Source organism: Vulpes lagopus, chromosome 6 (assembly GCF_018345385.1).
Source record: "Vulpes lagopus strain Blue_001 chromosome 6, ASM1834538v1, whole genome shotgun sequence".
Classification (NCBI taxonomy): Eukaryota; Metazoa; Chordata; class Mammalia; order Carnivora; family Canidae; genus Vulpes; species Vulpes lagopus.
This window is the reverse complement of record NC_054829.1, coordinates 116,535,733-116,550,179: the sequence shown is the minus strand read 5'-3', so window position 1 is coordinate 116,550,179 and position 14,447 is coordinate 116,535,733. Positions and strand designations below refer to the sequence as shown.

Genomic DNA, 14,447 nt, shown 5'->3' with positions numbered 1-14,447 from the left:
TATTTGAAAATGTGTTCATTTTTATGGGGTCCTTCTCAATGTTTATTACAATGGAAAATTAGATTTCAAGTTAGTAGTAGTTCCAACAGAGTTAGTTTAAAATGTTAGGCATTTTACTTTTCTGCAGTTCTCTATTGGCTTCTGGTCAGTATACTGTAACATTGAGAGCCTTTGTATTTAATGATCCACATCCACTAGAAAAGGCCACTTCAAATCAATGCAACACCATTGTAAAAAGGACCAAAGAGTCAAAATACTACTATATATGGTTCAAATGATGAGGTTATTTAACACTTTTTCCATAAACCAACACATCCCAAATATCTGGACTTACCTCTTTCAATTATAAAAGCAGCCAATGAATTGCTACATTTCAGATATTCGGAATGATTAGAAATTAGTTTATTAAATGTTTCTTTAACAATTTGTGATATCTTTGCATACTGAATATGTCTCCCTTCTGGAAAAAAAAAATCAAATGGAATATGATTTGAAGAACACAGTGCTTTCTCCCAGAGGCCTCTATTATTCCTATTATAACCTTACAATTGAGTTTGTAATTTACATATGTGAACAAATTATAATTTATGCCACTGATTGATACTTTAAAACATTCAATTCTAAAAAAGACATGTTACTGAGCTTTATGGAAAATTAATTGTAAAAAGATTAATACTTCATATTAGTTACTGATCTATATTTGATGAAGTATTTAAAAATTATACAAGACACAAGTCATTTAATAGGATTGTCCCACACTGCCAACTAACATCTCACCAAATGCCAGTAGTCTTCCCTCAACACTGTGACAATTAAAATACATTCCCCTTAGTACTCGCCCCGCTGAGAACCACTGCAAAGCACTAAGCACTTAGACCCTTGATACAGTTCCATGTTCCCACTGAAGAAGTCCTGCACTTTGCAAGGGGATAAAGATAATTTTAAGTAATTAGGATTACTAGAAAACAGTTGATAATCAAGATTATAATAAAAAGTTACCTGTGGATTAAAAAAAAAATTACAGAGCTTATTAAAATTAAGGTTCTGGGGTAGGGCCTTGGCCATTTGTTTTGTGTACCCCTACTGAAGAATCACCGTTCTAGAGAATGAGAGGTTGCAGAATCCAATACAGTGTTTCTCCAAGATTAGCTGCAAATCACCAATAGCTCCTGATGTTTCATGATGATTGCTAAGCAGTCTACCAAGTGGTTTGCAGTCCGTTTCACATTTTTAGAGGACAAAAAGCAATGAAACAACTTTGCTGTCATGCATTACATAAGAAATGAATTATTTTCACAGAAATTCTTTTTACCTGCTCAATAATCATTACGTTAAAAAAGCACACAAATAATAAAAGTATGATATTAGCATTCTCAACTAACATCCTACTAATGGGACACAACACATTTCAGTTAGGCCATTTACATGCTTTGTTTATATTTGTTAAACTTTAATTTTTCTGTTACTATTGTTAATGCTCTCTTATTGGCAAAAACAAATTCACATTATCACGAAGAATGCGAACAATCACAAAATCAATCACAAAATGAAGCTCCGGAAAAAATGAAGGGCTATATTCTTTTATCTCATCACAAAGCATATAATGTGGAGATGTAAATTATTACAATTGCATGCTAGCATATATTTCACCAAAACTGTTATCAACAAAACTATCCATGTGTGGTGTATGAATTAGTTTTTGGTCCTTACACAATAAAAACGTAATGAGAACTACTCAGCAACTTGGCTCTGCTTATCACCAAAAATTCATGATACAGAAGAAAAAAATAATAAAAAATATATAAATAAAAATATTTTTAAGTTTAATTTTTATCTTATTTATTTTTTTAAAGATTTTATTTATTTATTTATTTTTTTAAGATTTTATTTATTAACTCATGAGAGACACGGTGAAAGAGAGAGGCGGAGACACAGGCAGAGGGAGAAGCAGGCTCCATGCAGGGAGCCCGATGTGGGACTCGATCCTGGGTCTCCAGGACCACACCCTGGGCTGAAGGCAGCATTAAACCTGTGAGCCACCCAGGCTGCCCTAAATTTAACTTTTTACCAAATGCAGATAATATTACCACTTTCTAATAGAAACTTTTAGAATCTGTAAATATAAACATATGTCACTCAAAAAACCAAAAACTGGAACATTCTGAAATGCACCTTTTGCATTTACCTGGTCTCAGACATCACTCAGGGACTACCTCATCCTTTCTGTGGGTCCACAGAATGAATGTACTATAATTTGTTTAATCATGTCATATATAGTTAGCGTGTATTTTGTGTTATGGAGTAGAAAAACACACTGCAATTAGTACTGACAGAATAAGAATTGTGGATGGGCAAAAAAATGTTCTGCTACACTTTAAAAGGTTGCACCTAAATATCATAAAGAACATTTGGGACTTAACAACATATAAGTATACCTCTTAAGTATACCTCTTGATCTTAATTCAGTGTTGAAGGAAATAATACTGTGAATATAACCAAGTCTTAGCTACTAAACGTGTCTCTTATTACCATGCACGTAAAGAATAAAAATCAAATGCAATACCATTTCCCTTATACATTTGTCCTGGCTATTGAGGAAACAAAATGTTCTCCCAAGTTGCTGAAAATGAAGGATGAGATAAAAACATGACATACATAATGCCATTTAACACCATTTCTTCGGTTTTAAGTAGCTAATTTCAAGTGATCTTTAGTATCGTGTCACCTGAACGTATCCTCAGAGCCAAAATACCACTTTAAAAATTTGTATTTATTTATTGCAGACAGGGCAGGAAGTGCAAAGGGAGAGAAGCTTAAGCAGGCTCCATACTTGGTGTGGAGTCCAGTGTGGAGCTCCACCTCACAACCCAGAGATAACTTGAGCCTAAATCAAGAGTTGGATGCTTAACTAACTGAGCTACCCAGTCACCTCAAAATATCATTTTTTAAAGATTTTATTTTTAATTTATGAGAGAGAGAGGGAGGGAGGGGGGGGAGGGAGGGAGGGAGGGAGGGAAGGAGGGAGGGAAGGAGGGAGGGAGGGAGGGAATGGGTGGTGGGAAGGGCAGAGGGAGAAGCAGACTCCTTGCTGAGCAGGGGGCCCAGATTGGGACTCAATCCCAGGACTCTGAGATCATGACCTGAGCCAAAGGCAGACGCTTAACCAACTAAGCCACCCAGGTGCCCCAAAATATTATTTTTCATGAAATATGGTCCAGTGAGAAACAGGGCAAAGCAGACAGTCTGTGTAATACCAATACTCTCTCTAATTGGCCAAATAGGATCTGTCCTGGAAATTACTGTGGGTCTAAAATCTTTTTTTTTTTCCCAAAGGCAATAACATCCAACTCCTGTGTTTACCCATTAGCTTGAAGGATGAGTTTGCTCTCCCTTTTATGACAACTTGACTCGTGTCTGAGCCTACTAAAACCTGACTCTAATCATGTATTTTTTTAAACACACTGTTAACTATGTGTTCTTCCTTCCTCACAGATTGGTCTGTTTTCTCAGGGTATATTAATCTATATTGTCAGTTACTGACCAGAGATTCTGTCCTGCCATTAATTAAAATTGCCCAGAGGCTGAAATGACACACTAGAGCCCTGTCCCCATATTAAGGGATGATTGTTGCTGGATTCAACCCTCACTTCCCTTCTTTTCACCAATTCTTATGATTGTTAGATTAAATTACTGTATTGAACTTTGATGGATTTTGTCATTTGAATATGTCTATTTCCCTGGTCTGTTTGTTCTTTTACTCCAAACAAGTTCACAAAAGCACACGTTTTCTGTTTTAGAATGATAATGGAGGGAAAAAAAAGAGTGACTGACAATGGACAACCCAAGTCTGAATAGGCATAAATTGGAACATTGATGTTTCATGTTTATGTATTTACAGGTCCTCCTGTTTTTTAAACCCTCATCTTTAGACCTAGAAGAGAAGGGTATTTTTCATTTTAATTCTGTAAATACTCTAAACTTTAAAGTCTGTAGTATTAACTATTGTGTAGGCAATGTAGAAATAATTTCCTGACTTTCAGAGAATTATGATCTGATATGAAAAGTATACAACTACTACCATACAATGTCGAATATGACAAAATGTTGTAAAAAAAAAAGTTACTATTTAGGAAGTATCTACTAGCACTGATTTAAGTATTCTACACGAATGAATTCATTAAATTCTCATAAGTACCCTTTGAGGTAATTACTGTTATAGCCATTTTATAAATGAAAAAATTAAGGTGCATAGAGAAGTAGCTGATTGTAGGTCATACAACTAGTAACTGCAATTGCAGTTTTCTTGAGCTTGAGTGACAAATAACTGCCATTAAAAGTAAACAATTATTGGATGCCTGGGTGGCTCAGTGGTTGAGCATCTGCCTTAGGCCCAGGGCATGATCCTGGAGACCCGGGATCGAGTCCCACGTTGGGCTTCTTGCGTGGGGCCTGCTTCTTCCTCTGTCTGTGTCTCTGCCTCTCTGTGTGTCTCTCATGAAAAAATAAAGTAAAAAAAAAAAAGTAAATAATTATTTAAAATAAAAACCCCAACCATTAAGCATCAGAAAGCCACTGGTTTTCATTAATGACAAGCCTACCAACGCATTCTCAAAAGAGCAGCTATATGAAATTGATGAACCACTTCCTTATAGAAAAAAAGTCATTTCTTCAAATTTTCTTCAACCTTTCTTCTTCCATTCCTTATTTCTCTTTTTTAGCACAATATAAAAGTCTCCTCTTTGTAGAAGTGTTACAGGTTTGAATAATAAAATACTAGTATATATTTTCATATCTAAGCATATTTTAATACATGTTTAATTATAATTCTTTATTGGGTTACTAAAAAAGATCATAAGGGACTTTCCTACCATAATGTACTTTTGAGACATATGCTGGTTCAGGTGAAACAACAGGTTCTGCAGGGATAGGAGGAGGACCTGTAAATAAAACAAAAACATAAAGAAACATAAAACATCAATGTTCCAAAGAGCAGATACCTACCTTACTATTCTTAATAAATAGCAGTCTGAGAATGACTTTTTTTCTGTATAGTTCTGCCAACTCCAAGCCATCAAATATCCATAGCTCATCCTTGATAAAGGTCTTTCCTATGTTGAAATTATACACACACAGTTCTGGATTTCCTAATCTTATGCTGTTATATACTTTGCATTATCACAGATGCCACAAATCCTAAAAGTATTTAAAATGAACCTTGTTTCAGATGCTCATGAACAATTTTCTATTTATAGTAATACTATGTAAAAAACTTAAAATTAATATCTTATTAAAATTTAATAAGTAAAAGTTATCATTTTTCCTAGCGGGATACTACATTCAGAGTTTTCAAAGCTTGTAGTCCCATTCTTTGCAATGGCTTTCCGATTTGGATCCCGAGTTAGGGAACTGAGGAAAACAATAAAAGAACATGACACTAAACCAAAGAAACAAATAAAAAGATCAGAAAAGTTTAAATGAAGAGGTTCCAGGAGCAAAAGTTCAACTAAAGTAATTAGTATCTCCTGAGAATCATTCATAAAAACAAAGGAAGCAAAAAAACTACTACTCCGGACTTAATTTTGAGTAAGATGAAATACTGACTTAATATATCAAAATTAGTAAGGAAAGACTAGCAATGTTAGTTGCGGTTCACATTAATTAGGCAAAGGATAACTATAATTAGACACATACATTCTGGACTATAGAAAAATAGAACTTTAAAAACTCAGAAAAAGATGGATTTTTTTTTTTCCATTTACTCAGAGTTGGGTTCAGGTAGAATGAAAACCAAAAATATTAAACCTTGTTTATTAAGCACAAATAATTTCAACAAAGAAAATGTGACTGCACACGTTGGCCTGCACCATATACAAACAGGCAAAATAATCTTGAAAAAGAACAAAGTTGGAGGACTCACACTTCCCGATTTCAAAACTTAATACAAAGTGACATTAAATCAAAACATTAGAGTAATGGCATACAGACACATAGACCAATGGAACCGAGAACCCAGAAATAAATTCTCACATATTTGTCAAATGATTCTTGACAAGGGGGCCAGTATCATTCAAAAGGGGAAAAGGGCAGTCTTTTCAATAAATGATGCTGGAAAAACTGGGTATCCACATGCAAAAGATTGAAGATGGACCCCCTACCTAACACTATATACAAAAATTAACTCAATATGCTTTGAAGATCCAAACATTAAGGGTGAAACTTTTAGAAGAAAACAGGAGAAAAGCTTGATGAAGACACTGGATTTGTCAACAGTCCCTGAATAGGGCACTAAAAGTACAAGAAAAAAAAAAGTTGGGACTTTATCAAAATTACTTTTGTGAATCAAAAACCACTATGAACAGAGTAAAAATGCAAATCACAAAAAGGGAGAAATATTTGCAAATCACATATCTGATAAGTGATTGATATCCAGAATATACATTAGTCCTCCCTTCTTTTGAAGGGATTAGTCACATCACAGATAATATCAAACCCTTTATATACCATATACATCCTTATGATAAAGTTTAATTTTTAAATTAGGCACAGTAAAAGATTAATAGAATAACATAAATAATACATATACTGGAATAAAATTATGTGAATATAGTCTCTCTCAAAATATCTTACTGTATTCACCCTTCTTGTAATAATGTGAGATAAAATGTGATGAAGTGAAATGAATGACATAGGTATTGTGACATAGTGTTAGGCTACTAATGACCTTCTGATATGTCAGAAGGAAGACCATCTGCTTCCAGACCACAGCTGACCACAGGTAACTGAAGCCAGGCAAAGTGAAACCGTGAATAGAGAGGAAACTACTGTATAGAAGACTCTTAAAACCCAACAAATCCTTTCAGAAATGGGAAAAATTCTGACATTTCTCTTAAGAAAATATACAAATGGCACATGAGAAAATGCTCACCATTATTAATCATTAGGAAAATGCAAATCAAACCCCAATGGGATGCACATATAAACAAAACACAGCAAATAACAAGTATTGGTGAGGACGTGGAAAAACCGGAATCCTTGTGCACTGTAGGTAGGAATGTAAAATGGTGTAGTCAATATGGAGAATATGGCAGTTCTTTAAAAAAAAAAAAATTACCATATGATCCAGCAATTCCACTTCTAGGTATAAAACCCAAAGAACTGAAACTAGAATGTCACAGAGGTATCAGTACACCTACGTTCATAACAGCATTATTCACAATAGCCAAAAGTTGAAGCAACCCAAGTATCCACCAGTGGATAAACAAAATGTGGTTGGTATATACACACAGCATTAAAAAGGAAGGAAATTCTGACATATGCTACAATGTAGATTGGACTGTAAGGACATTTTAAGTGGAAAAAAAGCAAGCCATGAAAAAACAAATACTACAGGATTCCATGTGAGGTACCTACAGTAGTCAAATTCATACAGACAGAAAATAGAATGGTAACTGCCATGAACTTAATATAGACCAACTTCACAAAAATTGTATTTAAAAACTCTAAGCATTAAATGCACAATATTAAGAGAGTAAGAATCCAATAAATCACAGAAAAAAAATCAAGTTTCTAGATATGAAGCTACTGAGAATCTGACAAATTATCAGACAATTCAGCCAACATATTTATAGCTTATAATGCTGAAAAATACAAGAGCATTTTTCTTTTATATAAAATCTTTTTATTTTTCACTTTGCTATTTTTATTTTTAATTCCAGTATGATGAATATACATTAACTTCAGGTGCACAATATAGTGTTCAACAATTCCATGCATTACTCAGGACTCTGACCATAAGTATACTTTTAATACCCTATACAAGAGCATTTTAACTAGTATTTAGTATGTCGCAGCAATCAGATAGCAATGGAAGGAAATAAGTTCTGCTAGCTCTATCCTGTAGTTGCCAAGTAACTCTTCATTAACAAATCCTTCAGGTGACTCCTTCTGGAAAAACACAAATTTTACAAATACTTTATAATTAAGAGTAATTACCTGATGTTTCTAAAATTCTTGGTTCAGGTTCATCCAATTGTAGAAGCTCATCAAGAGCTAATTTTGCTGCATTCGATCTAGACTCCTTTTTATTTTGTCCCAGTCCAGTCTTATATTGAATACCATCGACCACAGCACAAAAAGCAAAATAAGGTCCCATAACATTACCTTTAAAAATAAGTCGGAATGAATGCTACATAATTCACAGTATGAACTTACAAATGACATTTTTATATAGAAAAATAACCCACTACAAAAATTGTGAAAAATCATCCTGACCTATCAGTTTTGTGTTTGGTTTTTTAGAGCTAATGCAAGTTAAACATAAAGCTGGATGAGCCCCTAAATTAGTTCTGAGGAACCTATAGAGCAGCCAGATTAGCTCCATATTCGGCATGAACAGTAGGGAAAACTTTAAAGTACAGATTGTACATGGAAACAGTGTCTTGTTTAATGAAACCTGGCAATAATAAGCATCCAAATATCTACCAAATTACCAATGAGAGGTAAAAAATGTGGAGCCTCTGGCAACATCGCTCTTCTTTTGAAATTCAATACCAATAAAGCTGAATTTCTCCCACCTTCTGAGTGCTCTGATATTCTTAGTAAGTTCCAGAATAAAAGTGATCCCTTTGCAGAAATCTTGTGAACTTACCAGGGTGTTATGGTAAGCAATTCACGCAACCATACCCTTGAGGGCAAGTGGAGGGGAGAGAATCCACAAAGAAAACCAAAACATAAATAATACAGAAGATATGCTAAAGATTTAAAAGGAATGTCCAGCCATCCAAAATTCCTAGGATTACCTATACACAATTACTTTTACCTAGTTTTCATATTTGCCTAATGAAAAATGAAATGGAATCATCTGTATTTATAAGGCAAAGATTTTTTCAGTTCAAGTTTTACTTGTTATTTAGACTTTAAAAAGCCTTGTTAATTTAAGACTCTACTCTGGTTATGGATGGCTAGGTACAATGTCACTCCACATAAGCCTTGTCATCATTTTCAAATATTACACTAACTTCGACTGAGATGTACATCAATGTTTTACAAGCAACTCCTGACTGCATCTGAGTAAACTGCTTTCCTCTATCTAGGACTTCAGTTTCCCAAGTTCCTTCCTTATTGATCACCTAGGTTCTAATCCAAATTTACAAAACCTAAGAATATTTTGTATATTTAATTAGTGGCCCAGATGATTTTACTTTGTGAGACAGCACACATCCAATTTGTTAATTAAGTACTCTGCATCAGAGTGCTGAGTCTTTAAGTTCATCCCATCATACTGCATGTTTTCAAACTTTAGGATACACCTAAATCACCTGTAGAGTTGTTAAAATACTGATACTCTTGTCCCATCACTAAACCTGATTCAGATTATCCAACTAGTACTATGCACACAAAGTGAATATCATTACTAATCAATGATTGTGTTTTTGAGTAGCTTCTGCTCAGATGAATAAAGATTTGCCCTTACACATTTTTTTCTTACCATGACCAATAGTTTACATTTTCTAATAATAGTCTGAAAAGAATATTTGTGTCACTAGAAAACTAGTGACACAAAAATTAAGTCCACAGTACTGACCATGAAATAATCCAACCAACAGTGATCTGACCTAAGAAAACTCCACCTTCTATATTAAAATTTTATTTCTGTCACCTGTTTACTGTCATTTCGTCCAAAATCACGGCCTGGAAATTCGACCTATGACAATCCTAGCTAAAAATCTCAAAAAATTTAAAATTCTTTAGCAAAGATGCCTTGAGACTGTACTGGCAAAAGTTAGCATCGGTAAGAGAAAATTTTAAAAACTACTTGATGTCTTGTATATATACAAAGACACACATACACATAATTGTACATGAAGGATTGTGTTTCTTTGAGTCTCATACTTTTACCCCGTCCATGTCTATCAAGAACACTTATTCTCTTAACCCTCCACTTTCCTATAACGTTCTTTCTTTTTTTTTTTTTCTATAAAGTTCTTTCTAATCATGGGTCATAAGGAAAAGAGATCAGAAGCTGTACTATATAGACTTCCACAGGTTGGGGGGGGGGAGGGTGTAGTTTAAAAGAGAATGGAGAAAATAGTCACAGACAAGTCTACAGATGGAGTAGCTCATGTAAGTGCTATTTTCACCTCTAAACCCTGAATTTCAGAAGCTAAATTAGACCATAATTGTGTTAGGTATCAATATCACAAAATCCTTCTAACTAATCATAGTTCAAATATTTAACAACTCTTCAAAAGTGTGTTTAGTCTACAACTATTTACACCTGAAAATAACCCATGTGGCTAATGGGATTTCAGTTCAACCAGCCATACACAAACGTGAATACAGAAAATAATTAAATTCAGTACTATTTATATGCTCTGCTTTTAAAAGGAAAATGTCTTCCAGTACTGTAATAACCAGATACAACTGTGCACTTGCCTGTTGTTACTGTTTCCTTAAGGTCAAGGTGAACCCGCTGCATTTGTGCAAACTGGTGCAAAGCTGACACAGGATTTATCTCTCCACGTTTGTATTTCATTATGAACTCTTTAGGTATTTTTTTTGGAGGAAGGACAGGATTTGAAATAGATGAAAGACCTTTGGAAAGCAATGGCTCTGGATAATTACCTAAAAATAAATATTTACAGTTGTCAGTTTAGTAAAATTAAAAAAAAAAATCAAAAACACTAAATCCTCTTTTTTTTTTTTTTTTTTTTTTTTTTTTTTTTTTACTAAATCCTCTTCTAAAGTGGAAGATTATCCCTGATACATCTAGGTGTATGTGTTCATTACAAGTAAGTGTCTATTAAAAAATTTTGACACAGCTGAGGAGTGTAACCTGTTGATGCATAAACCTTTTTGGCGTACTAAAACCATTTTTGCAAATAAGTGCTATCATTGTCAAAGAATCACAGAATTTTAATAATGTCAAGGTCTTCAAAGCCTTGTTTTTTTTTTAATGATGTCAAGGCTCTCAAAGCCTTCTCCCCCCCACACACACATTATGTCACTAAGGCCTGGACTAAAGGCACAGACCCAGGACTAAGATCATTCTGTATCCTATTCACTATTTTACATCACTTTTCATGTTAAATTCAAGTGTTAGTCCCTGCTTTGTAATTAGCTAAGCGATACGTGTAATAGAAACCGGCGGAAGTCCTGTCCCTGCCCTGAAGGGGCTAACACAACCTCACCTCAAAAAGGCAAGACAGGGTAGCCCCGGTGGCTCACCGGTTTAGCGCCGCCTTCAGCCCAGGGCTCCCTGCATGGAGCCTGCTTCTCTTTCTGCCTCTTTTTCTCTGTCTCTCATGAAAAAATAAATTTTAAAAAATCTTAAAAAAAAAAAAAAAAAAAGGCAAGACATGCTTGAAGCGGGTGAACAGTTAATAAAGAGTAACTGAGCCCCAAGGAGGGTTTCTACGGGCCATTCACAGTGTCCAAACTGGAGTTCCAGATGGGAAACAGCCACTGGTACTGGTAGATGGGATATAGATCTAGGCAACATTTAAATTGGAAGCTCAAGAGTCCTCCTTGGCCATCCCAGAATCCTAAAATAACTGAAGTAATAGTTATTGCAAACGAAAAAGAAGTCGTACCCGTCACTTGCGTAACCTTGGAAGCCATATTCGACAGGCTGTGGCTTTCTGAAGAATATCCTGTGGGCGTAGTTACCGTCTGGGCTGAGGGCTGAACTGGCAAGTTCTTCTTCAGCATCTGAGCGAAGCTGGGGACCCGGGAACTCTGGAACCAGTCGTTGTTGCCAGACATTTTCTCACCTACAAAGTCGGCAGCGCACACACACACACACACACACAAGACAAAAACAAAAAAAAAAAAAAAAACAAAGAACTAGATAAAAATATTCCGAAATTAAAAATATAGATTCCCCTAAATGGCTTAAACACACACGACCTAAAACGAAATCTCCGTAACTGCTGCCACGACTGTTTTCTGACTAGAGTCTCAACAGGCAGGGGCTCGTCCCTCCTACGCACCTTCCAAAGCTGCGCTACAAAGGGTAAAGGAGGGTCAACGCGGTCGGCAGGGAGAGCCCCTACATCCACTGAGGGGGGGGGGGGGTTCAGGGGAAAAAGAGGAAAAAAACCAAAAACACGAGCCCCTCAACGGCCCGCTTCCGAGCCCAACTCCCACCCACCACAATCGGCCTTCCTGTCCTACAGGCGGGAGACCGAGCCGCAGGCCCGGGGCTCGCCGGCCCCAGCCGCCGACGCCGTTGCTTCCCCCTCCGGGCCTCAACCTCTGGCCTCAGGGCGCTCTGCGTGAGAGCCACGCGGCCGGGGCTGCGTCTTTCAAAAGCGGCCTCGCAGCGGCGTCCCGCACCACCCGGACCAACCCCCCCACGCCGGGCCTCATCCAATCACCAACCGTCTCTGCCGTGGCGCCTGTGGGCCTGAGCTCGCGCCAGCGCAGTGCCCCGAGGGCTAGGCCGGCCAGGCTCGCTGCGCCCTGCGTGCGTGCGTCCTGCGTCAACAAGCGGAGAGACGCAGGACGTCAGGCGCGCGCGTTCGAGGCCGCGTAGGTGACGCCGGCCTCGTTCTGGGAACGTGGAGTTCCTCAGGCCCCGCGGCGCCTTCACTGCGGCGGAGGGTGAGGCCGTGCGGCGCGGCCTGGTCAGTGTGGTACCGAGTGGCCCCCCCACCCCCCCACCACTGTCCTCGCAGAGCCCTGTGTCGGCGTCTCCTCATCCACGACGCACGGAGGCCGGCCTGGAGGTACCGGTGTGCGGGTGGTTTGAAGGAAACCTTGGGCTCCTTCCCTGGGGCTTCTCTTGAGAAGGCCCCGTGACAAGGCTGGGCCTCAACGTTGTCTTTAATTTTTAATTAACTTATTATTTTTTCTCATGAGAGAGAGGCAGAGACACAGGCAGAGGGAGAAGCAGGCTCCATGCAGGGAGCCCGACGTGGGACTCGATCCCGGGTCTCCAGGATCACACCCTAGGCCGAAGGCAGGAGCTCAACCTCAACGTTGTCTTTAATGTTCACAGAAAAAAACCACCTTGGGCTCTTGCCGAAGTTAGACCTGTGGAGCCCAACAATGAACAACCCTGAAAAAAGGTGGGGACGTTGAGAGCTAATGGCTGTGCAGGCTGAGTGATCAGCCCCCCTTGTGGGTGTTTTCGGTTCTTGGCGCTCGTGAAAGTTGAAGCCGACTCTAACGGAGGCGTTAGCTGACAGGTGGTTAAATGTATGTAATAGGCTTTCTAAATATATTGGAAAGTCTAAATAAATTGGTTTCCTAATTTATGCACATTATGATATTGTACACAAGATTCCGATATGTGCTAGTGGTTTCAGTCTTGGCCCAGATCGCAGGGAGCTGATTTTATTAAACTAACCCAATTACTTATGGATGTGTAAAGGAATCACCTTATAGGGATTCAAGCCCTCCGTCCTCCTCAAGGACCACACTACACCTATGACTAATTCATTACTTTCTGGCTAATGCCTGGCTCAGTTTTTCTTTAGTAAATTACAGATCAGGTTTGGCTCCTAACCCAGAAGAAATTCAAGGAAGTGAGGGATAGATAGCATTATAACAGTCTATAAATGCTCCCCTGCCTTTTTTTTTTTTAAGATTTTATTTATTTTTTCATGAGAGAGAGAGAGGCAGAGACACAGGTAGAGGGAGCTCTATGCAGGGAGCCTGATGTGGGACTGATCCCAGGACCCCAGGATCACCAGCTGAACCAAAGACAGATGCTCAACAACTGAGCCCCCCAGGTGCCCTGCCAGCATATTAATAAATATTTTGAGGGAGATAATTTGAGATTATGCAAATGCCCTCTTTCTCCGTGGAGTTTTACTAAATTTCATTAATCTGTAGATCTTGCTTGCAGCTGTTATTACTATGGTTTTTATTAAAAAATATGCTTTCGGGCAGCCTGGGTCGCCCAGATGTTTAGCACCGTCTTTAGCCCAGGGTCTGATCCTGGAGACCCCGGATCGGTCTGGCATTGGGCTCCCTGTATGGAGCCTGCTTCTCCCTCTGCCTGTGCCTCTGCCCCTCTCTCTCTCTCTCTCTCTCTCTCTCTCTGACTCTCATGAATGAATGAATGGATAAAATAAAATGCTTTCTAAGTTAAATTTTATTGAGATATGATTGACATAAGTTAGTTTCAGGTGTACAGTGTAATGATTTGTTAACTATATAGTTACGCTCATCCCAAAATTTTTTTCTCTTTTGTGATAACTTTTTTTTTTTTAAGATTTTATTTATTCATGAGAGACACACACAGAGAGAATCACAGATACAAGCAGAGGGAGAAGCAGGCTCCACACAGGGAGCCAGACATGGGACTCCATCCTGGTCTCCAGGATCACGCCCTGGGCTGAAGGCAGCCTGAAGCTGCTGAGCCACCTGGGCTGCCAGTAAAAACTTTTAAGATATACTTTCTTAGCAACTTTTAAATACAAGCATATTTCAGAGATATA

At 37.8% G+C, this 14,447-nt stretch overlaps 1 protein-coding gene across 2 annotated transcripts in view; it reads right to left on the bottom strand.

Moving 5' to 3' along the window:
• ADAD1 (adenosine deaminase domain containing 1) overlaps positions 1-11,763 on the bottom strand; it is a 52,356-nt gene extending 40,593 nt beyond the window's left edge. For both annotated transcript variants that reach the window (XM_041759813.1, XM_041759814.1), the window contains exons 1-5: positions 11,592-11,763; positions 10,435-10,623; positions 7,993-8,160; positions 4,869-4,937; positions 335-460 (exon numbers count right to left, since the gene is read on the bottom strand). In XM_041759813.1, coding sequence (XP_041615747.1) covers positions 335-460; positions 4,869-4,937; positions 7,993-8,160; positions 10,435-10,623; positions 11,592-11,763 — 724 coding nt within the window. The remainder of the gene's footprint in view (positions 1-334; positions 461-4,868; positions 4,938-7,992; positions 8,161-10,434; positions 10,624-11,591) is intronic.
• Between the last annotated feature and the right edge of the window lie 2,684 nt (positions 11,764-14,447).